Genomic DNA, 25766 nt, shown 5'->3' with positions numbered 1-25766 from the left:
AATAAATAAATAAAGTTCTCTTTGTGTCACATCAATGTGGAAAGGTGTAGATACCTAAGATCTCTATTAGGGATGGTATAGGGTCCTCAGATATTAGTGAAGAGGGGAATGTGTATTGTTTAGGTTCCATCTGGATGTTCCATCAGCTCTATGCAGAAACAGGATGGTTTTTTTTTTTGAGACGGAGCCTCGCTCTGTCGCCCAGGCTGGAATGCAGTGGCACGATCTCGGCGCACTGCAAGCTCCACCTCCTGGGTTCACGCCATTCTCCTGCCTCAGCCTCCCGAGTAGCTGGGACTACAGGCGCCCGCCACCACACCTGGCTAATTTTTTGTATTTTTTAGTAGAGACGGGGTTTCACCATGTTAGCCAGGATGGTCTCGATCTCCTGACCTTGTGATCCACCCGCCTCGGCCTCCCAGAGTGCTGGGATTACAGGCGTGAGCCACAGCGCCTGGCCAGAAACAGGATTTTAAAAATGCACATTTAAAGAGGATGTCACTAATTGCCCAGAATAACTCAGAAGATTGTGGAAAAGAGAATAGTTAGATAAGACTTGCTCTTTAAAATGCTGAGGAAAGACTATTTAAATACATTATTAGAGGTTATAAAACCTGGGAGATATCTGTAGCTTGAACTTTGCATAAAGATGTTTCTTTATGCTTAGATTCAGGTTATAATTTACTTTTTGTTGCCAATAATATCATAGCTCTGATGATTGTCTGCCCATGTGTGTTGACACCGTACATCAATTTGTTCTATTGTAGTTCATGTTAATTTCTTTTTTTTTTTTTTTTTTTTTTTTTTGAGATGGAGTCTCGCACTGTCGCCAAGGTTTGAGTGCAATGGCACAATCTTGGCTCACTGCAATCTCTGCTTCCCACGTTCAAGCAATTCTGCTGCCTCTGCCTCCCGAGTAGCTGGGATTACAGGCACGTGCCACCATGCCCAGCTAATTTTTTGTATTTTTAGTAAAGATGGGGTTTCACCGTGTTAGCCAGGATGTCCTCAATCTCCTGAGCTCGTGATCTGCCCACCTTGGCCTCCCAAAGTGCTGGGATTACAGGTGTGAGCCACCGCGCCTGGCCCAATTCATGTTAATTTCAATCACTTGGTTAAGGCTCTCTGTGACAGATTTTTTTAAATTATAAAGTTAATTATTTTTATCTTTATTATTCGTAAGTACCTTGGGAGATTTACTGACTGATGTACATAAACCATCACATTTAATCTGCAAACTTCCCTTTCTTTTTAGATTCTCTTTGCTTAAAGCTTGCTTTGGAAAATGAAGGCTCATCTTTGTTTACTAGTCAGATAAACTGGGGCTCAACCACTTTGTGTTTGACAAAATATTCTTGATTCGGACGCCTTGGTATCACTGGCTAGCTTGTAGAAATTCAGAAACTCAGGCTTCACCTGACATCACCTGGATCAGTCTGCATTTTAACAAGATCTGTAGTTCATTGTTACATACATTAAAATTTGACAGATACCTTCTAACCCATCATGACTTCTCTGTATGAATTATATTTACAACTTATTCTATAATCTGTAGACATAAACTCAAACTGTATATGCCTGTGTTGATGCCCTTAATTTTATAGTGATTATTTAGAAAAGTATCTACATTGGTTTTGTGGATTCTGTTTTCCTTTTTGTTTGTCGCCCAGGCAGGAGTGCCATGGCATGATCTCAGCTCACTGCAACCTCTGCCTCCTGAGTTCAAGTGATTCTCCTCCCTCAGCCTCCCAAGTAACTGGGATTACAGGCGTGCACCACCACACCCAGCTAATTTTTGTATTTCTAGTAGAGACAGGGTTTCACCATGTTGGCCAGGCTGGTCTCAAATTCCTGACTTCAGGTGATCTGCCTGCCTCGGCCTCCCAAAATGATGGGATTACAGGCGTGAGCCACCGAACCTGGCCACGTGGATTCTGTTTTCTTTCCTCAGTGTTAGAGAATACATCAGAGAATATTTTTGTTAAAAATACCAGATTGAATAATTCCAGTAACTCTCATAAGTCACAGCAATTCTCTCTTTTCACATGGAGTCAAGAACTCTGCCCATTGACAGTTGGTCACTATGTTTTGTTTTGTTTTTCAGGAACTGTTGACATTCAGGGATGTGACCATAGAATTCTCTCTGGAGGAGTGGGAGTTTCTGAACCCTGCTCAGCAGAGTTTGTATAGGAAAGTGATGCTAGAGAACTACAGAAACCTGGTCTCTCTGGGTGAGAATAACTTCAATACACAATTTCTATTTCACACAAAAGATTTTATTTTCTTCCTCTGTAGAATGTTTGGTGGGGATTTCTGCTTTGTATAAATGAGTTTTAGATCTCTGCTTTCAAGGAAAACTTGGGGTTTTGTTGGGATAGAGAAGAAAATTTTCAAGATGTTTTATATTTACATTAACTTTCTTCTACCTTGAGGTGATGGGCATTTTTCACTCTAGTTTAGTGGTAATTCTATTTTTTTATTTTATTTTATTTTATTTTTTGAGACAGAGTCTAGCTCTGTTGCCCAGGCTTGAGTGCAGTGGTACAATCCAGCTCAGTGCAACCTCCACCTCCTGGGTTCAAGTGATTCTCCTGTCTTAGCCTCCTGAGTAGCTGGGACTACAGGTGCCCACCACCACGGCCAGCTAATTTTTGTATTTTTAGTAAAGAGGAGGTTTCACTGTGTTGACCAGGCTGGTCTCGAACTCCTGACCTCACGTGATCCACCCTCCTTGGCCTCCCAAAGTGTTGGGATTACTAGTGTGAACTACCCTACCCAGCCTTTAGTGGTAATTCTTGGAATTCCATTATAAAAATTCCTTTATAAAATATTATTGACCAGACCTTAAAATCCAACTTCTACCACCAATTTTTGATTAAGTAGTATTGGGTAGGGAAGCTAAAGACCCACAAATATAAAATATTCTAAACTTTCTGTTTAGAAATATTTTGTTACTAATTTTCTTTTCTTTCTTTTTTTTTTTTTTTTTTTTTTTTTTTTTTGAGATGGAGTCTCGCTCTGTTGCCAGGCTGGAGTGTGCAGTGGCGCAATCTTGGCTCACTGTAATCTTTCTTTGCCTCCTGGGTTCAAGCGATTCTCCTCCCTCAGCCTCCCAAGCAGCTGGGATTACAGGCACGTGCCACCACACCTTGCTCATTTTTGTATTTCTAGTAGAGATGGGGTTTCACCATGTTGGCCAGGATGGTCTCGATCTCCTGACCTCATGATGTGCCCGCTTTAGCCTCCCAAAATGTTGGGATTACAGATATGAGCCAACGCGCCTGTCCTTATTATTAATTTTCTAGAATCATCTATAATATTCTCTCTTCTCTACAGAGCACAACACTAGGTTGGTAATTGGAGAATCCCAGCAAGAATCACATTACTTTTTTCTAATAAAACAGGTCTTACTGTTTCTAAGCCAGAACTGATTAGCTGTCTGGAGCAAAGACAGGAGCCCTGGAATGTGAAGAGACATGAGACCATAGCCAAACCCCCAGGTAGGTTGGATGAATGAAACACATGCCACAGGTGAAAGCTCCAAAGGCCAAGAAGGAAGACAGACTTCAAGAGTTATTTGAGAAGCTCTGCTCCAATGGAGATGATTTTTGAGGAATGTGATTGTTTCTTCTTGCTCTTGTACAGAGGCATCTTCTGTCTAATGATCCTAAATTCTCTAAAAAGTAACCTTCCTTTGAGGTTATAGTGAGAGCCAAAGTCCTCTTCATGGCTTATAAGAGACTTTATTATCTGACTGCCCTTTCATTGTCTTGGGGCATACAGAAATATATGTGTATTTTTGAGGAACTCTATGTTAAACTATTTTTTTCTTTTTTTTTTTGAGAGAGAGTTTCGCTCATGTTGCCCAGGCTGGAGTACAATGGCTCAATCTTGGCTCACCATAACCTCTGCCTCCTGGGTTCAAGCGATTCTCCTGCCTCAGCCTCCCGAGTAGCTGGGATTACGTGTGCCACCACGCCCAGCTAGTTTTGTATTTTTAGTAGAGATGGGGTTTCTCCAAGTTGTTGAGGCTGGTCTTGAACCCCCGACCTCAGGTGATCCACCCACCTCAGCCTCCCAAAGTGCTGGGATTACAGGCATGAGCCACCATGCCCGGCCTTTAAACTATTTTTTAAGGTTTTTGTTTTGTTTTGTTTTGTTTTGGTTTTGGTTTTTGTTGTTGTTTGTATTATGTCTGAAATGTGTGAGAGTATTCGTGATAATGGTATTTGGTTCCAAAATCCCAGTAACACCACAAACAGATGTGGTGTATTTTCTGCTTTATGATTTCTTATGAAGTTTCTTTCTTTCTTTTTTTTTTAATAATTTTTTTTTTTTTTTTTTTTTTTTGCGACGGAGTTTCACTCTGTCACCCAGGCTGGAGTGCATGGCGCCATCTTGGCTCACTGCAACCTCTGCCTTCTGGGTTCAAGCAGTTCTCCCACCTAAGCCATCCAAGTAGCTGGTATTACAGGCGTACACCACCATGCCCAGCTACTTTTTGTATTTTAGTAGAGACGGGGTTTCACCATGTTGGCCAGGTTGATTTGGAACTCCTGACCTCAGGTGATCCACCCACCTCGGTCTCCCAAAGTGCTGGAATTACAGGCGTGAGCCACCGTGCCCAGCCCCTTACGGAATTTTCAAATGTGATTCTACAAAAATTCCTACTCAGTAATTTTGTTATAATGCTAAGCATCTCCCTAAATATAAGAAAATCTAATGTTATTTTATTTCTACATTTTATATTTTTAGTGTGAACTAAAATTGGTAATTTAAACTTTATTTTCCCAGATTCTTCAACTATATTAGTTGAGGTGTGTATACATATACACACAAATATACCCACACATATACGTGTGGGGACCGTGTGGTTACTTTTCACAAATTAAAAGTATATAACTATTTATTATGTAAAGTGTAATGATTTTGTATATGTAAACATTGTGAAGTGATTAATACAGTTAAGTTAATGAATGCATCTGTTACCTCAGAGTTTTTTGTTGTTGTTGTTTTTTGTTTTCTTTCTTTTTTGAGACGAGTCTCACTCTGTCACACAGGCTGGAGTGCAGTGGCGCAATCTTGGCTCACTGCAACCTCCGCCTCCCAGGTTCAAGTGATTCTTGTGCCTCAGCCTCCCAAGTAGCTGGGATTACAGGCTGGTCTCAACCCCCTGGCCTCATGTGATCCACCCTGCTTGGCCTCCGAAAGTGCTGGAATTAAGCCACCATGCAGAGTTTTCTTTTGTAGTGAGAACACCAAAGGTCTGCTGTCTTACTAAAATTTAAGCATATGGAGCACGTTTGTCCAACTCATGTCCTGCTGGCTGCATGCAGTCCAGGATGGCTTTGAATGTGGCCAAACACAAATTTGTAAACTTTGTTTAAACATGAGATTTTTTTAAAGCTAATCAGTTATCATTAGTGTTAGTGTATTTTATGCGTGGCCCAAGACAATTCTTCTTCTACTGTGGCCCAGGGAAGCCAAAAGATTGGATACCCCTGATATAGAGCATTATGATTAACTATAGCCATGATGCTATGCATTAGATCCCCAAAACTTATTCATTTCAGGACTGGAAGTATGTACTCATTGAACATCTTCCCATTTTCCCCACTTCGAGACTGGGTCAACCAGCTTTGTACTCTCTGTTTCTATGAGTTCATCCTTTTTAGATTACCCATAGAGCTGAGGGTCATGAGTTATTTTTCTTTCTGTGTCTGGCTTATTTCACTTAGCATAATGTCTTCCAGGTCCATCCATGTTGTTGAAATGTTGGCAGGATTTCATGATTTTTTTATGGCTGAATAATACTCTATTGTGTATATATGTCATATTTTCTTTATCCAGTCAGTGTCCACAAACATTCAGGTTGTTTTCATGTCTTGGCAATTGTGAAATGAACGTGGAGATGCAAATATTAGAAATACTGATTTTATTTCCTTTGGTTACATACACAGAAGTGGGATTGCTGGATTATGTGGAATTTTTTTAAAATTTAATTTAATTTAATTAATTTATTTATTTTTGAGATGGAGTCTCACCCTGTCACCCAGGCTGGAGTGCAAAGGCACAATCTCAGTTCATTGCAACCTCCGCCTCCCAGATTCAAACAAGTCTGCTGCCTCAGCTTCCTGAGTAGCTTGGATTACAGGCGCCTGTCACCACGCCCAGCTAATTTTTGTATTTTTAGTAGAGACAGGGTTTCACCATGTTTTCCAGGCTGGTCTCGAACTCCTGACCTCGTGATCCACCTGCCTCAGCCTCCCACAGTGCTGGTATTACGGGTATGAGCCACTGTGCTTGGCCTAATTTTATTTTTTAAAGAACGTCCATACTGGTTTTCATAATGACTCTACCAGTTTACAACACACCAACGGTGTACAAGATTTTTTTCTTCACAAACTTGTCAACACTTGTTATCTCTTTTTAAAAATGTTTTTATGCTTAAAATTTCCTTTTTTTTTTTTTTTTTTTTAAGAGAGGAGGTCTCACTGTGTTGCTAGGGCTGGCCTTGAACTCCTGGGCTCAAGCAGTCCTCTTACCTCAGATTCCCAAAATGCTGGGATTACGGGCATGAGCCACCATACCCAGCCCTATTCTTTTTGTTTGTATGAATTTGTGGGGTACAAGTGCAACCTTGTTACACAGATAGATTGCATGGTGGTGAAGTCAGTGCTTTTAGGGTATCCATCACCCAAAAAATATAAGTGTCTCTTGATAATAGACATCCTAACAAATGTGAAGTGATATTTTATCATTGTTTTAGTTTGCACCTGCCTGATGACTGGTGATGTTGAGGTCCTTTTCTCATACCTGTTGGCTCTTTGTCTTCACTGGAAAAATATCTATCCATTCAGTCTGTTTTTCAGTTTGGTTCTTATTATCATTCTTATTATTGTTTTGCCTTTGGTTTGTATGAGTTCCTTATATATTCTGGATATTAACTTCTTATCAGGCGTATGGCTTGCAAATATTTTTTTCTATCCTGTAAGTTTCCGTCTTTTATTTTCTTTGCTGTGCAGAAAATTTTCAGTTTGATGCAGTCCCACTTATTTATATTTGCTTTTGTTGCTGTGCTTTTGGTATCATACCCCAAAAAATAACTGCCAAGAACAGTATCAAATAGGATTTTCCATGTTTGCTGGATTATATAGTAATTCCATTTTTAATATTTTGAGAAACCTTCATAGTATGTTTTTTACAGTAGCTGCATCATTTTTGCCTACCAGTGGCTCAAAAGGCCTCTCAATTTTCCATATCCGTAACAATTTTTTTTGGGGGGGTGGTTACAGTTGTTAATGGCTCTCCTAATGGGTTTGAGGTAATATTTTACTGTGATTTTACTTTGTGTTGGTCTAAAAGTTAGCAATCTTGAGCATCCTTTCAAATGCTTACAGGCTATTTATGTATCTTCTTCGGAGAGATGTCAGTTCAATTATTTGTCTGTTTCTTAATCAAGTTGCTCACTTTTTATTGTTGACTTTTAGACATTGTTTATATATTGTGAAAATTAACTCCTATCAAATATGTGATTTTCAAATATTTCACCCATTTCTTAGGCGACATTTTCACCCCACTAAATTTTTCCTTTGATGTGCAGAAATTTTGAAGTTTGATGTAGTCCCATTTCTCTATTATTTGTTCCTTATGCATTTGATTTCAGAGCTAAGAAAGTGACATCAAATTCTTGGTCTTTTGTAACAAGAAATTAGTGCGAAGTCCAATGTCATATTTTCCCCCATATACTTATCTAGGAAGTTTGTTATATTTTTGTGTTCAAGTATTTAATCCATTTTAAATACTGTTTTTATATGGTGCATGTAACGGAAGGGCTCAACTTTATTTTTTTCATGTAGATACTCAGTTTTCAACATCATTTGTTGAAAAAACTGTTTTCTTCCCCATTGTGTGGCCATAGCAATCTTATGTAAGGTTATTTGATTATGTACACACGTGCTTAATTCTGAGGTATTTTGTTTTATCATCCATTTATTTTTCTTTGTGCTAATACCACATTATTTCTATCTTTATAGCTTTGAGTAATGTGTTATAAAACCAGGAAGTGTAATACCTCTTTGTTGTTCTTTTTAAAGGGTGTTTTGCTAGTTATAGCTCCTAAAAGAATTTGAGAATCTTAAATATATTTCTGCAAAAAAATAAAAATAAAAACTACCATGAAGATTTTGATAGATATTACATTGAATTTGTACGTGGCTGTGCATGTTGACATCTTAACAAAATGAAATTATCTGATCCTTGAGCAAGAATATGTTTGAGTGGGTTTAATTTCCACATTTTTTGGATTTACGGTTTTACTTCTGCTTCTGATTTCTAGTTTCATTCCATTTTGGTCAGAAAATATACACTGTATGATTTCAGTCTCCTTAAATTTATTAAGACTTGTTATGTGTCCTAACAGAATGCTCTGTGTGTAATTGAGAATATTATGTATTCTGCTGCTTTTAACTGGAACGTTCTGTATATGTCTCTTAGGTCTAATTGGTCTGTAATGTTTTAAGTTTTTTATTTTCTTATTGATCTATCTGATTTTTTTATATTCATGATTGAGAATGAGGCCGTGAAGTCTATAATTATTGTGCTGCTGTGTATTTCTTGCTTAACTTCTGTCAATATTTGTTTTATATATTTGAGAGTGCTATGTGTTATAGTTATATAACTGTTATATAACAGTTATATGTGTTATAGATTCCCGGTAAATGGATCCATTTTGCCATTGTATAATACCAATCTTTATCTTTTGTAACAGTTTTTTACTTAAAGTGGATTTTGTCTAACTATGGCCACCCCACCCACTTGAGCTTACTGTTTGCATGGAATATATTTTTGTATCCTGTCACTTTCAGCCTGTTTGTCTCCTTAAAACTAAAATGAGTCCCCTAAAGACGCATATTGTAAGATTTTGTTTTTAACTCATTCCGCTATTTTACTTTTTTAAAGGGTTCAATCTGTTCATATTTAAAATTATACCAGAAAGAAATAAAATTACTAGTTGCATTTTGTTTTCGATTACGTTCTGTGCTTGTCATAAATACGTTTTCCTTCATTTCCTCTCTTACTGCCTTTGTTTTTGTTTTGTTAATTTTGTAGTGGCATACTTTGATTCCTTTTTCATTTTCTTTTGCATATCTTCTATAGGTATTTTTGTGATCACCTTGAAAAATGAGAGTTTATGAAACATAACAATATGCTTAAATCTCATCTTTACTTCAGTTGAATATAAAACTATACCTTTTTACATCCTTTGTTATTAGTGTCACATTATATCATTTCGTATTGCGTATCTATTAACAGATTTATGCAAATTTGTGTTTTGGTTTATTAAATTCTATTGCAAGATTTTCAGTTTTATGCATTATTATTATAGTAGAGAATTGTAGATCTGTGTATATATTTACTTTACCATTTCTTATAGAACTATACACATGGTGACAAAGACTGACAGCTTTTGTTTATCTTATAAAGTCTTTATTTTTTATCCTTATTCTAGAGGTAAATTTTTCCAGGTAAAATTTTCTTTGTTGGCAGTATTATTTTGCTTTTATGACTCAATATTTATAAGTGGAATGTCTTTAATTTGCTGATACCATCTATTACCTCATTAAGTTATCTGTTGTGGCTCTGTAATAATTTTTTTAACTTAGTTATTGTATTCAGTTCCACAATTTTTGTTTTTTTAAAAAATACTTTTAATAGTTTTTTAAATCTCTGTTGATATATCATTTCCTCCTGCACTATTTTCTTGATTCTGTTTAGTTGTCTACATTCTATTTTTGCTCATTGAACATGTTTAAAATGATTATTTTGAATCCCCTGTCAGATAATACAAGGATCTTCATTTCTCAAAAATTGATTTCCGAAGAATCATTTTATTCCTTTAAAGGAATATTATTTCCTGTCTTCTCTCTATGCCCTGTGATCTCTGGATGACATTTGGAAATTTATAAAATAAATATTTATAGACTGGCTCTATAGACTGACTCAGCCCCCCAAGTAGCTGAGAGTACAGGCGAGTGCTACCACGCCTGGCTAATTTTTGTATTCTTTCTAAAGACGGAGTTTCACCATGTTGTCCAGGCTGGTGTTGAACTCCTGAGCTCAAGCGATCCACCCGCCTCAGCTTCCCAAAGTGCTAGGGTTACAGGCATGAGCCACCATGCCCGGCTTAGTTTGTATGATTAAGTTGCCTGCATGTAAAAAGCTTTCTTTGCATTTTCATCTATATTCCTCAACGTTTATCTGAATGATAGCATAATTTATTCCTAATTCATAATCAGTGTTTTATACCGTATTTTACAATATTTATATTGTTCTTACAGTAAAAGATGTAAGTCTTTTCTTTGCTTCTGCAGGCTAGATTACAGCCTTACCATTTTGTGTAAAAAGAAGAGCAACATATTAATAAGTTTCTCTAGTATTATGTAAGTGCTTATTTCTTAAAAATTATTTTCTCAAAGCTTTTTATGAATAATTATAATGGGGTTTCTGCGAAATATTAATGCTCTAACTGTATGCTCTTGATTCAAAAATGTATGCTTTTTATGGATAGCCAGTCATGGTTGAAAATTGTAGCTATCTAGAAGGATTCTTCATCAGTACTCCACTATGTTTATTCAGAATTTTATGGGTTACAGTTTCTTTTAATTTTGCTTTGCAATTTTATGTTTATTTGTTACAGTTTTTATAATAGGCCATTTGACATTCATTATATTTTTTAGTTTTTATTCATATATTATAATTTTGTATGACAGTATTCAGCTCTGTACATTTTAAGATAGTGTGAGGCAAAAGTCAGATATGAATCAGCCATATGTTTATTACCAATTTAATTATCTCTGTGTTTAACTGAATAAGTATTACCCCATTTTGTTTGTGACTCTTATATTTACATTTTTGTTGGTCATCAATGATGGTTTCATCCTGTTTAGATGAGGAGTCATGAGAATTGTTGTAAATTCAACATCTATTCATTGGTGAATGTATATTTTCTTTTTGTGAGAGAAACACTTGTGATTTGAAGGTAATTTTTGAAAAGCTTTATAACTTTATTTTAGGTGTAATTGTTTATTTTTAATTGTGCAAAATACATAACATAAAATTTAGAATCTTAAATATTTTCAGTTATACAGTTCTGTTGTGTTGAGTATATTGACATTGTCGTGCAGTGTATCTCCACATGTTTTTATCTTGGGAAACTCAAACTCAACATACATGAAACTACTCATTTTCCCCCTTGACTGACCCTTTACAAACACCTCTCTATTTTGTTTCTGAGTATAACTACTTTAGATGTCTCATATAAATGGATTTATACAATCCTGTCTTTTTATGGCGGGCTTACTTTACTTAGCATCATGCCATCAGATTTATCTTTATCGTACATGTTAGAAGATTTCCTGCTTTTTTTTTTTTTTTTTTTTTTTTGAGATGGAGTCTCGCTCTGTTGCCAGGCTGGAATGCAATGGCGCAATCTCGGCTCACTGCAACCTCCACCTCCCAGGTTCAAGCGATTCCCCTGCCTCAGCCTCCCGAGTAGCTGGGACTACAGGCACGTGCCACCACGCCTGGCTAATTTTTTTTTTTGTATTCTAGTAGAGACGAGGTTTCACCATGTTGGCCAGGATGGTCCCGATCTCCTAACTTCATGATCCGCCCACCTGGGCCTCCCAGAGTGCTGGGATTACAGGCATGAGCCTACACGCCCAACCCAATTTTCTGCTTTTTAAAAGCTGAGTATTATTCCATTATTTGTATATTATAAATTGTATTTTTCTATTCATTTGGTGAGAGAAGTTTGGGTTTCTTTCACCTATTGATTTTTGTGAATAATGCTACAATTAATATGGGTGTGCAAGTAACTATTTGACCATATACATGAAAGATAATATCTGTGCTACATTCTTTTTCATTGGTCTAATTGTCTGCCTTTATGCTAGTACTAAACTGCATTTATTACTGTAGTTTTGTCATGTGTTTTGAAATCAGGAAGTGTGATGTTTCCAACACCTTTCTTTATTTTAAAGATTATTTAGCTCTTCATGGTCTCTTGAGATTTTATTTGATTTGGGCATTGCTTTTTTATTCCTGCGAAAAATGAAATTGGGAATTTGAAGGGGATTGCATTGAATCTGAACATTACTTTGGGCACTGTAAAGACGTTGTACAGTATTAATTCTTCCAATCCTTGAACATGAGCATGCTTAAGATTGTGTTTAATTTCCATATATTTGTGGATTTTTTTCTATTACTAATTTTTAGTTTCATTCCATTTTGGTCATAATAATAGTCTATAAGATTTCCATTTTTAAAAGTTTGCTAGGCCAGGCGTGGTGGCTCACACCTGCAATCCCAGCACTTTGGGAGGCCGATGCAGGCGGATCACCTGAAGTCGGGAGTTTGAGACCAGCCTGACCAACATGGAGAGACCCCATCTCTACTAACAATACAAAATTAGCTGGATGTGGTGGCACATGCCTGTAATCCCAGCTACTAGGGAGGCTGAGGCAGGAGAATCGCTTGAACCCAAGAGATGGAGGTTGTGGTGAGCCGAGATCGCGCCACTGCACTCCAGCCTCGGCAACAAGAGCGAAACTCAGTCTCAAAATTTAAAAAAAAAAAGTTTGCTAAGAATGGCTTTGTGCCCTAACAAGTGGTATATCCAAGAGAATGTGTTATGAGCTATGGAGAAGACTGTGTATTCTGCTGTTGTGTGGAGTGTTTGCTATATGTCCGTTAGGTGTAATTTTTAGAGTGCTTTGAAGTCCTCTGTTTTTATATTTAATATTCTACCTTGCTTTATAACTTATTACTGAAAGTGGGATATTGAAATATCTTACTATTATATTGCTGTGTATTTCTTCAATTTTGTTAATGTTTACTTTATATATTTGGGAACCCTGATGATAATATATATGTTATAGTTTTCTATAACATATATAAATTAATCTTTTTATTATTATATAATGTCCTTCTTTGTCTCTTGTGAGAATTTTGACTACAGTATATTTTATAACAGGGTTTGACCTAAAATGTATTTTGCCTTATGTAATTTTGACCTAGTTTCTTCTCATTTGGTTAACATTCTAATAGAATGACTTGTACCATTCTTCTTTTAGTCTATTGTCTTCTTCAGATTGAAAGTGAGTATCTTGTAAAAAGAATGTAGTTGAATCTTGTTTTCACACCAGTTTATGTCTTTCGATTGGGAAGTTTATTCCATGAACCATGAATATTTAGTTTTCTGATAGAGAAGGGGTTATTATTGCCATTTTATTGATTGTTTTGATTTTTGTTGCTGTTTGTCCTTCTTTTTCTCCCTTTTTAATCTCATTTTTTCATGTTTCTTGGCTGCTTTTATGTCTTTTGAGAAATGACCATGTCCTTTGACCACTTTTTAATGAATTATTTCTGTTTTTCTTGTTGATTTAAATTTCTTTTTTTTTTTTTTTTTTGAGACGGAGTCTTGCTCTGTCGCCCAGGCTGAAGTGCAGTGGCGCGATCTCGGTTCACTGCAAGCTCTGCCTCCCGGGTTCGTGCCATTCTCCTGCCTCAGCCTCCCGAGTAGCTGAGACTACAGGCGCCCGCCACCATGCCCCACTAATTTTTTGTATTTTTTAGTAGAAACGGGGTTTCACCGTGTTAGCCAGGATGGTCTTGATCTCCTGACCTCGTGATCCACCCGCCTCGGCCTCCCAAAGTGCTGGGATTACAGGCGTGAGCCACCACGCCTGGCTTGATTTAAATTTATTATAGATTGTGAACATTAGTCCCTTGTCAGGTGCGTAGTCTACAAATACTTTTTCCTAATAGGTTGTCTGTTTAGTCTATTGATAGTTTGTCATTTTTGATTGTGCTTATTGGATCCTTTTTTTTCTTTGTTAACTTAGCTAGTGATCTAGTGATCTTGTTTATCTTTCAGAAAAATGTATTTTTTTGATTATTTGAATGTTTTTCTTGGTTTCAATATTATTTTGTTCTGCTCTGATTTGAATTATTTCTTTTCTTCTTCTAGCTTTGGATTTACTTTATTCTCGTTTTTCTCATTTCTTTATGCATGGTATCAGGTTGTTAACTTGAGATCTATCTTCTTGATATAAAAGTTTAGCACTATAAACCCTCCTAACACTGCTTTTGCCACATTCCAAGGTTTTGTTACATTTTGTCACTGTTTTTTTTTTTATTTTGAGATGGAGTCTCACTCTGTCACCCAGGCTGGAGTGCAGTGGCGCAATCTCCGCTCACTGCAACCTCTGCCTCCTGGGTTCAAGTGATTCTCCTGCCTCACTCTCCCAGGTAGCTAGGATTACAGGCGCCTGCCACCACGCCCGGCTAATTTCTTGTATTTTTAGTAGACACGGGGTTTCACTATGTTGGCCAGGCTGGTCTTGAACCTCTGATCTCGTGATCCGCCTGCCTCAGCCTCCCAAAGTGCTGGGATTACAGACGTGAGCCACCGGGCCTGGCCTCGTCACCATTTTTATTTGTTTCAAATAAGTTTCTGATTTCTGCCTTAATTTCATTGTTTACCCAAAAGTCATTCAGGAACAAGTTTAATTTTCTGTATTTGTGTAGTTTTGAGGGTTCCTCTTGCTATTGATTTTTGAGTTTATTTCACTCTGTTTCAAGAAGATGATTTCAATTTTTCTGAATTTTTGAAATCTGTTTTGACTGAGCATGTGGTCAATCTTAAAGTATATTCTGTGCGCAGATGAGAATGTATGTGTGTCTTCATTAGATGAATTATTCTGTAGATGTCTATGGTCAAGTGCTGAGTTTAAGTCCAGAATTTCTTTGTTAGTTTTCTGCCTTGATGATCTGTAATGCTATCTGTAAGGTGTTGTCTTCCGCTATTATTGTGTGGCTGGCTAAGTCTTTTTTTTAGGTCCAGTAATAATTGCTTTATAAACATGAGTGTGCCAATGTTGAGTGCATACATATTTAGGATAGTTAAATATCGTTGATTTATCTATTTATTTATTGAATCCTTTATTATTATGTAATGTGTCTGTCTTTTTTACTGTTGTTGGTTTAAAATCTGTTTTATTAATATAAGAATAGTGACCACTGCATTTTTTTGTTTGTTTTTTTCCCATTTGTGTGATAGATGTTACTTTTTCCCTTTACTTTGAGTTTATGGGTGTCATTATACGTGAGATGAGTTTTTCAAAGCCAGCAGAAGGTTAAGTCTTGGTTTTTTTTAAATCTGATTTGCCACTTTGTGTCTTTTTTTTTAATTAAAAAAATTTTTTTTTCTTTTTTGAGACAGAATCTCACTCTTTTGGCAGGCTGGAGTGAAGTGGCACGATCTCGGCTTACTGCAACCTCTGCCTCCTGGATTCAAGCAATTCTCCTGCCTCAGCCTCCCTAGTAGCTGGGACTACACGTGCACACCACCACGTCCAGCTAATTTTTGTATTTTTATTAGAGACGGGGTTTCACCATGTTGGCCAGGATGGTCTCGATCTCTTGACCTCGTGATCTGCCCGCCTCGGTCTCCCAAAGTGCTAGGATTACAGGGGTGAGCCACCGCACTGGCCAGTTTTTTAAATTTTTTAATATATTTTTTGAGACAGAGTCTCTATCTGTCACCCAGGCTGGAGTGCAGGCGTGATATCAGCTTACTGAAACCTCTGACTCCCAGGTTCAAGTGATTCTCCTGCCTCAGCCTCCCGAGTACCTGGGACTACAGGCATGTGCCACCACTCCTGGCTAATTTTTGTATTTTAGTAGAGACGGGGTTTCGCCATGTTGGCCGGGCTGGTCTCAAACTCCTGACCTCAGGTGATCCACCTGCCTCAGCCTCCCAAAGCGCTGGGATTACAAGCATGAGCCACTGTGCCTGGCCACCATTTTGTGTCTTTTAAGTGGAGCATTTAGACTGCTGTGTTCAAGGTTAATATTGATATCTTAGTTTTTGTTCCCTTCATGCACTCTGTAGTCTTGATTGTACAGTTGCTTTGTAGGGTCTGTGGGCTATGTACTTATGTGTGTTTTTGTGGTAGTAGGTATCATTCTTCCATTTCCATATTTGGAACACTCTTAAGCACCTTGTGATGCCAGTCTAGTGGTAGTTAATTCACCTAGTGGTTGCTTGTCTGAGAAATATTTTATTCCTCCTTTGCTTATGAAACTTAGTTTGCTGGAACATAAAATTCCTGATTGGAATTTCTTTCTTTTTTTTTTTTTAATCTCTTTTTTTGTTGTTGTTGTTGAGATGGAGTCTCGCTCTGTGGCCCAGCCTGGAGTGCAGTGGTGCAATCTCAGCTCACTACAACCTCCGCCTCCAGGGCTCAAGCAATTCTCGTGCCTCAGCCTCCCGAGTAGCTAGGACTACAGGTGCACGCTACCATGCCAGGCTAATGTTTTGTATTTAATAGAGGCAGGCTTTCACCATGATGCCCAGGGTGGTCTTGAACTCCTGAACTCAGGTGATCTGCCCACCTTGGCCTCCCAAAATGCTCGGATTACAGGCGTGAGTCACTGCACCCGACCTCTTTCTTTAAAAATGTTAAAAACAGGCCCCTAATATCTTCCAGATTGTAAGGTTTCTGTGGGGAGGTCCACTGTTTGATAGAATTCATTTTTTAGGTAATATGGCCCTTTTCTCTAGTTGCTTTTTATTTTTTTATTTCATGTTGACCTTGGAAAGTCTGAATACTATGTGCCTTGAGGATGGTTGTCTTGTATAGTATCTCAAAGGAGTTCCTTGAATTTCTTGTATCTTTGTGTCAACCTCTCTAGCAAGATGGGAAAAATTTTCGTAGATTATATCCTTAAGTATGTTTTCCAAGTTGGTTACTTTTTTCCTTCTCTCTCAGGAATACTAATGAGTCATAAGTTTGACCTCTTTACATAATTCCATATTTCTCAGAAGCTTTGTTTGTTTGTAGTGAATTCTTTTTTCTTTACTATCTTCTGACTGGGTTGATATAAAGGAGCAGTCTCTGAGCTCTGAAATACTTTCATCTGCTTAGTCTATTCAGTTTTTAAGGCTTTCAATTGTATTTTGAAAGTCCTGTAGTAAAATTTTCAATTTTTAAAGTTGTGTTTGGTTCTTTCAAAGGAACTAGTGAGATCCTTTTGAGGTAACGAAACACTCTGGCTTTCTGTATTGCCAGCTTTCTTTCGCTTTCACATCTGAGGGAGCTGGTGCTTCTTTTCCTTTTGAATTTTCTGTCATTTGGATGGGGTGTTAAAATTTTTTTCTTTTTTTCCTTGAGGGTTTGGCTGTGGTGTATGTTGTGTATAATCAGTTGGTGTCATTTAAGGTTGTTTTCAGAGGGCAGAGGCTCTGTCTAGGTCCCTTGGTTGTAGATAAGTTCCTGCAGTGGATTTCATAGAGTGCTTCATGTTGAAGCAATGTATTCTTGTTTGGTGGTGTAATTCAGGCTGCAGTCCAAGTAGATGGCACTTAAGAGTGCTCTGGGGAGGGAAGATAGTGTGTGAGAGATTATTTTCTTTCCAAATTTATTTTGGGGCCTTGGTGATATTCCCTTCAACTGCTGGCACTGCACCCAATTCCTTTGCTCCAAGGAGGGCTTTGGTGGTCTGTGCTTACCCTTCCTTAGGGACAGTTCACACTTTTAGGTCACCAGGAGACCCATGTTTATCAGGGGTCCTGCTGTTCTCCTTTGCTTGCAAAAGTAAGGATGGGTTATGGAATGTGTCTGTGAGTCGTTTGGTGATGCCGTGGCTCGAGGATGGAACACCAGGCAGGGCAATTGCACCATGGGTTTGCAACCAGTATTGCACCTGCAGCCCAGGATTTTTAGTCCAGCAGGTAGTTGTGGGGCCCACCCAGCTTGTGGTCCCCCAACTCAGCAGGTCTGTCTCCAGTGTCTTCCCTGGGAGCAGGCTGAATTGGCTAGGCTTGTCCCAAGCCATCTGCATTGAAATTGCTGAGTTCTTCCAGATGTTCTATGCTGCTAGGCTTCCTGGGATGGAAACCATGACTGGTCATCTGGCCACACCCTTCCCAGTTTATTCATGTGAATGAAGGGGAACTCAGCTCCCATGCTGGCTCATGATCCCATGCCACACTCTTCTCTGTGTGCTGACAGTGTGGGCTTCTACCCCACTTAAGCTCAGACCACATATATCAGCTTGATATTATCAGGCAGTGTGCTGAAGACCTGGGCAGTTGGCACTGGGCCCATGGATTTGTCCTCTGGCCCTTTGGGGTCAAGCACCATCTGTGATATAAGTGGATGCCGTGCTGTGGGCACCCTTCTGCAGGACCAGCCAGGTAGGTCATCTTGGACGGTGCCAGCAGGCAAAGTGGTGCATGGATCAGATTCACCTCAGCCCCATGATAGCTACAACCCTGCTCTCTCTCAGCCTGGCAGACAGCAGCAGATGGATCCCCTCAGTGCAAGATGCAGAGCCTCGGAGGATGGGCACCTGTGGTCAGCTGCAGCTGCATAGCACAGTGAAAACTGCAGATTTCCACAAGAGTTTAAGCTGTGCCTCTGCCTATTCTCCAGGTGGCTCCCCCTGCCAGTTCACAGATGTATAGGGATCATATGAGAGTCTATAATCAGGAGCTCAGACTAGATTAAGCTGGGAAATGCCTTTCAAGGAGAAGGAACCAAAGTGAGAATCTCAGAGGTCCATGGCTAGACTGTGTTGCCATGGGGTTTCTTCACATATCCCTTCCATAAGCCTGGTCTGGATCTACGAGCCAGTCCTGGTGCCCAGTGACTTTGAGCAAGCTTCCCATCTTCCTCTTCAACCACAGTGTCTGCATTACCTCTGAATTAAGCTTTTTCTCAAAAGATCTGTTTAAAGTATGATGTTTTACTCAACATTTTGTTTTCTCTCCTTGGAGTGAGTGTTTCCCAGCTGCATCTAGTAAGTCATCCTGTCCTTTTCTTAATTTTCTATGTTAGATTTGTAAAGTATATGTATCTGAGTCTGAAAATAACAAGTGGGATATTTTGTTAATTTCATATTTCAGCTATGTCTTCTCATTACACTGAAGACCTTTTGCCAGAACAGGGCATGCAAGATTCATTCCAAAAAGTGATACTGAGAAGATATGGAAGCTGTGGACTTGAGGATTTACACTTAAGGAAGGATGGGGAAAATGTGGGTGAGTGTAAGGATCAAAAAGAAATTTATAATGGACTTAACCAATGTTTGTCAACTCTACCTAGCAAAATTTTCCCATATAATAAATGTGTGAAAGTCTTTAGTAAATCATCAAATCTAAATAGAGAAAACATAAGACATACTACAGAGAAACTTTTCAAATGTATGCAATGTGGCAAAGTCTTTAAATCTCACTCAGGCCTTTCTTATCATAAGATAATTCACACTGAAGAGAAACTCTGCATATGTGAGGAATGTGGCAAAACCTTTAAGTGGTTCTCATACCTTACTAAACATAAGAGAATTCACACTGGAGAGAAACCATACAAATGTGAAGAATGTGGCAAAGCTTTTAACTGGTGCTCGAGTCTTACTAAACATAAGAGAATCCATACTGGTGAGAAACCCTACAAATGTGAAGAATGCGGAAAAGCCTTTCACTGGTGTTCACCCTTTGTTAGACATAAGAAAATTCATACTGGAGAAAAACCCTATACATGTGAAGACTGTGGCAGAGCGTTTAACCGGCACTCACATCTCACCAAACATAAGACAATTCACACTGGAAAGAAACCCTACAAATGTAAAGAATGTGGGAAAGCCTTTAACCACTGCTCACTACTTACTATACATGAGAGAACCCATACGGGAGAGAAACCCTATAAATGTGAAGAATGTGGCAAAGCTTTTAACTCATCATCAATTCTTACTGAACATAAGGTAATTCATAGCGGAGAGAAACCCTACAAATGTGAAAAATGTGACAAAGTCTTTAAGAGGTTCTCATACCTTACTAAACACAAGAGAATTCACACTGGAGAGAAACCCTACAAATGTGAAGAATGTGGCAAAGCTTTTAACTGGTCCTCCATCCTTACTGAACATAAGAGAATTCATACTGGAGAGAAACCCTACAACTGTGAAGAATGTGGAAAAGCCTTTAATCGGTGCTCACACCTTACTAGACATAAGAAAATCCATACTGCAGTCAAACGCTATAAATGTGAAGAATGTGGCAAAGCTTTTAAACGGTGCTCACATCTTAATGAACATAAGAGAGTTCAAAGAGGAGGGAAATCCTGCAAGTATAAAAAATGTGGGGAAGCTTTTAATCACTGCTCAAACCTTACTACGTAAGAATTTTTACTAAAGAGAAATCCTACAAATGTAAAGAATGTGGCAAAGTCCATAAATCTTGCTCAAGCCATTGAAATCACAAGATAGTTCATACTGGAGAGAAACACTACAAATGTGAAGAATGTGGGGAAAGTCTTCAACCATTGCTCACAGCTTATTGCACAGAAGAAAATTCATGCTGAGAAAAATTCTGATTTTAAAGAATGTGGCAAAGCATTTAATAACTACTATGAACTTACTCATCAGAGGTTTTGTGCTAGATAAAAGCAATATAAGTGTAATGATACACATTACATTTATCTGTGGAAAGATGTCACTAAATAAAAGCCTTAGAGTACACAAGGTGTAATGATAGTGATACATTACATTTGTACATGGAAAGACTTCAAAAATATAAGCCTTAGAGTACACAAGAGTTTTTATACTGAAGAAAAACATTACAAATACAAAGATTGGTGCAATACTTTTACTTATGTTACAGATTTTGTTGTACATAGAATTTATACTGAAAGGTAACCCTCTAACAGTTGCTCAAATTTTATTTCATTTTAGAGAATTTACATTGGAAAGAAACCCTACAACTGTAATGAATATGAAAAAAATTGTTTAAAAAGTACACCTTAGAAAACGCTAGTTTAAGGCCGGGCGCGGTGGCTCACGCTTATAATCCCAGCACTTTGGGAGGCCGAGGCAGGCGGATCACGAGGTCAGGAGATCGAGACCACGATGAAACCCTCTCTCTACTAAAAATACAAAAAATTACCCGGGCATGTTGTCGGGCGCCTGTAGTCCCAGCTACTCGGAGAGGCTGAGGCAGGGGAATGGCGTGAACCCGAGAGGCAGAGCTTGCAGTGAGCCAAGATCGCGCCACTGAACTCCATCCAACCTGGGCGACAGAGACTCTGTCTCAAAAAAAAAAAAAAAAAAAATAGAAAACGCTAGTTTATATGAAAGCATTTAACAGATGCAGTAAATATAAAAAATTAAGTCTAAATGAACATCAGAAGATTCACAGTAGAAACCACTAAGACGCTAACACTTTCAATGTTATTCTGAATCAGGGCATTGATTATAAAGAGTAATTCAAGGTTAACATAATTTAGTTAGCCTAAACAGGAATAGGAGATTAATATTTTGAGACTTAAACAATTATATTCAAAGTACACTGTTTTTGCATTGAAAGAATTTTAGATTTTTACAAAGGCAAATTTTGATGTAATTGAACTCTCAAATTACTTGATGCTGTGTCTTTGTTCCTAGTGTCTGTATGAAAGCATGTGGTCAATTTCTGCTGCTCGGGGTTTGAGAAGTTCTATATTAGGCTGTCATTTATATACTTTCAACAGAAGATCGAGGACACTGAAATATGAGGTGTGTGAAAAAAGTACACAGAAACTTTTGTGGTTGACTTATAAAACTTGTAAGTGCTGCATGAGATAGATGTTCAGAGTAATAGTCTTGTGCATTATTCAAATTTTAGTAAATTGTTTTACCAATTGCACATTAGATAGTATAGTGGATTTTGTAATGCTTTTCTTAGACTGTGTGAACTTAATTTGTTTCAATAAAACAAAATTATTTTTAATGTGTTAAGACAGTTGTGCATTGAATTAGGTGTTATCCTGCCACCAACATTAACCTATTTTACCTTACTCAAGTCTCTAGGTAACAGAAGGTAACAACATACTATTCAGTAATACAGTGGAATGGCATCTCTAGTGATTCTTATCCTTAGTGACTTTAAACTCCAAATACGTTAGAGAATATTGTTTCCATAGGTTACATTTTTTATTATTTTTCTTCTAATTATAGAGTCATTAAGATGGTTATTATGAAAATTACACAGGCATATAATCAAAAGCCATATATTTCTGAATCTTAAGTGAGTATGTAGAAGATGTTATCTCACATTTTTCTTTGAACATGCAACCTCTGTGGCCTTCCAGACACACAGACTCTTTAAGTTTTCACTTACATGAAAGTTTAATATACAAATATGTTACTCTAAAGTGTAAGAGAATTATGAAGCAAGTAATTGTATTTGAATGTGGATGTGTACCTATTTTGAGAAGAAAGAAAATATGTTAGAACAAACTGGTAATTTTTAAAGTGTTGGTAAGTTACTACCAAACTAGAAACCTCAAACAATTTCAAAGCAAATCTATTTTTCCCATTTGTATTGAATTCATTTTTTCAGAATCTTGTGGTTCCTAGTTCAGAATCTCCTTAAGTAAATCCAGGTTTTACTTGCCTGGTATTGATAGTAGACCTAATGCATAATTTTCTTTTTTTTTTTTTTTTGAGACGGAGTCTCGCTCTGTCACCCAGGCTGGAGTGCAGTGGTGCAATCTCTGCTCACTGCAAGCTCCACCTCCCAGGTTCACGCCATTCTCCTGCCTCAGCCTCCCCAGTAGCTGGGACCACAGGCGCCCACCACCACGCGCAGCTAATTTTTTTGTATTTTTAGTAGAGACGGGGTTTCACCATGTTAGCCAGGATGGTCTCGATCTCCTGACCTCGTGATCCACCTGCCTCAGCCTCCCAAAGTGCTAGGATTACAGGCGTGAGCCACCGCGCCCGGCCAGTTTTCTTGTTCCAAAGTTTATAAAGTATTCTTTATATAATCTGCTCAGGAATTATTGGAATAATTTTTACAAAATTTAATGGTGCTTGCAAAATAATTTGAACATGTAATTTCATAGTAAATGTATTGTAACATTTTATTTAGTACTTTTTTTTCAATTGGAGAACTCTAAGCCAATTTTTCCTTTGTTGCTCTTTTAATTTTTTTTTTTTTTTGAGACGGAGTCTTGCTCTGTCGCCCAGGCTGGAGTGCAGTGGTGCGATCTTGGCTCACTGCAAGCTCCGCCTCCCAGGTGCACGCCATTCTCCTGCCTCAGTCTCCCGAGTAGCTGGGACTACAGGCGCCCACCACCACGCCCGGCTCATTTTTTTGTATTTTTAGTAGAGACGGGGTTTCACCTTGTTATCCAGGATGGTCTCCATTTCCTGACCTCATGATCCGCCCGCCTCAGCCTCCCAAAGTGCTGGGATTACAGGCGTGAGCCATTGCGCCTGGCCTTGTTGTTCTTTTAATTTTTATAATTAACATTGAGTTTATTGATCTTATTGGGTTAATTTCTTTAGGTGAACACTAGGGAGATGTCATCAGTCTGGTAGTGTTTGTTTCTTTTTTTACCAACTCTTATGTCTCTACATCAGACATGGTGTTGTTTAGACATAAATGAAGTGAACAAACACAGAAAAGCACTACCATGTGTAATACACACTCCGTAATTAGTGTTCCAATTGGAGTGAGTTGGTGGCTCCAGGAGATTAAAATTGCCGTGAGGACATCACCATTTAATATTCAGTGGACATCCTGTTAATATTTACTGTGTTTAACTCTTCAGATAGAATTGAGGCCCTGTGATTATCTGCTTTCTTCATTGAATTATGCCAAGCAGCTACAAAAGGGACTGCGCAAGTTAAGTGCTTAATATACATGTATTTAGTGAATGGAGCCTAACCACAGCCTTCCAAAATATCTAAGTGGGCCTGAGGCCCGTCTTTCAGCACCCAGGGACCTCTGTTATGTCTGTGTGAAGGACAAAGATCAGCTAAAAGAATTGCCTTGGGAGGCCGAGGCGGGCGGATCATGAGGTCAGGAGATCAAGACCATCCTGGTCAACATGGTGAAACCCTGTCTCTACTAAAATACAAAAAAAAAAAAAAAAAATTAGCCAGGAGTGGTGGCACACGCCTGTAGTCCCAGCTACTTGGGAGGCTGAGGCAGGGGAATCGCTTGAACCTGGGAGGCAGAAGTTGCAGTGAGCCAAGATCACACCACTGCACTCCAGCCTGGGCAACAGAGACTCCACCTTAAAAAATAAAAAAGAAATAATAACTATAATAACTCTTCTGTTCATAAGTGGCCCTTCAGATGGTGACATTAGAGTTCCCAACATAAGGAAAGTGGCCTAAATCCCCTGCACACCTCCCTTTTTTGTACTGACCCCATGATGTAAAATTCTGCCATTTATTCATTTGCCACAGACAAACTTCCTTTACAAAGGCAAAAAGAGCATTGCTTCAGATTGTGAATGTATTTGGACATAGGGTCATTAAAGAGGTAATTAAGGTTGTGAGTTCATTGGCATGGGACCTAATTAAATATAATGGGTTCTTATAAGAAGAGGTAGTAAAGACAGAAGCACAAGAGAAGATTCTGTTAACACAGAGTTAGAAGACAGCCATCTACAAGCCAAGGAGAGAGGCTTGGAGAAGTCATTCCACCAACATCTGTTAGATTTCTAATTTCCAGAACTGCAAGAAACTAAATTGCTGTTTTTAAGGCCCTTCATTCTGTGATGCTGTGTTATGGCAGTCCTAGCAAACGATTACAGCCTATTAGTACACACACACAGTATTCCCTGCAGCATGACTGACATGGAAATAGGATGTTATACCAGGCTGCATCAGCACTGAAAGACTAAACCACGGTGGGGAAGAGCCTCCCTTATGGAATATTGTAAAGACATGTGCATGCACACCTCCTTCCCTGATGGGATATGGGGATCAGTTCTTGAGATGACACATTGCAGGAACATGCGTAAAGTAGTCTCACCTCCTTTTTTGGTACAGCACATTCCCCCATTTTTGCATAAAAACTTCCCTAGTCATAGTGTTGGCTTTTAAGTTTTGGAGAAGTTCTGTAGGACTGAAGCTGCATGCCACAGGAGATGCCTGGGTTGGGGAGTTAAAACAATACAAACTGTAGCAACATGCAAAAATGCTCATGGCCTGATGTAAAGTGAAAACAAGATGAAAGCCATTTCTCTAATATTTCTACAAGTATGTGAACAGAGACTTTCCACCTAACCAAGTTGCCACTGGGACGAATGAAGGCCAGATTGTATTGAAACAGGACTATGAGTCACTCCTGGGAAGGCCCTAGGACAGAGGTCAGAGAGTTTCCATATTTCAGTCTGGGACCTGGGCCTGTCCTGATCTTCTCAGGTTCCTAGCTATAGAGACCTCTAGGTGACTGCTCTCACCACAGCCCAGTGCTGGCCAAGGTTAGTGGTGTAGGGCACCTGCTCTTTTTCCAAAGAGATGGAGGAGTTAGACTCATCAAACAGCTCCTCATTAATCTGAATGCGGCTCTGTAAACAGTGCCCAGCAGCCAAGCTAAAAAAGATTGATTGCCTGCCTTGTTTTTACCATAGATGACTCCTCTATTGAAATTTTGCTCTTCAGATCAGGCACATAGGAACATCTGCATAGATCTTCAGCCAGGAAGGAAACCAGAGGACAGCTTAAAGTCTTGGGATTCACATCTGAGTAGATAAACTTCGTCCCCATTTTGCCAGCCATGACCTGGGTATGAAAATGACAGACCCACAAGAGTTTCAACATTTGACAACCTGGTTCTGTCCAGGAAGAATGCCCTCACCTCTTGATGCCCCTGCAATACATGGCAGTGGGGGGTGGTGTGGGGCTGTCTAGATGAAACGACA

At 38.6% G+C, this 25766-nt stretch overlaps 1 protein-coding gene across 4 annotated transcripts in view; it reads left to right on the top strand.

Moving 5' to 3' along the window:
* Positions 1-21840, top strand: part of ZNF682 (zinc finger protein 682) — a 37459-nt gene extending 15619 nt beyond the window's left edge. For 2 of the 4 annotated variants that reach the window (XM_016937103.4, XM_003953420.6), the window contains exons 2-4: positions 2105-2231; positions 3405-3500; positions 18977-21840. In XM_016937103.4, coding sequence (XP_016792592.2) covers positions 2105-2231; positions 3405-3500; positions 18977-20247 — 1494 coding nt within the window. In that variant the 3' untranslated portion in view covers positions 20248-21840. Of the gene's footprint in view, positions 1-2104; positions 2232-3404; positions 3501-10373; positions 10443-18087; positions 18266-18976 lie in introns of those variants that run through there. The other 2 variants (XM_063801434.1, XM_054672855.2) reach the window with 2 other exon arrangements.
* Positions 21841-25766: the final 3926 nt, after the last annotated feature.

The sequence above is a fragment of the Pan troglodytes genome, chromosome 20 (assembly GCF_028858775.2).
Source record: "Pan troglodytes isolate AG18354 chromosome 20, NHGRI_mPanTro3-v2.0_pri, whole genome shotgun sequence".
NCBI lineage: Eukaryota > Metazoa > Chordata > Mammalia > Primates > Hominidae > Pan > Pan troglodytes.
The sequence above is the reverse complement of the archived record's forward strand: the minus strand, read 5'-3'. Positions and strand labels throughout refer to the sequence as shown.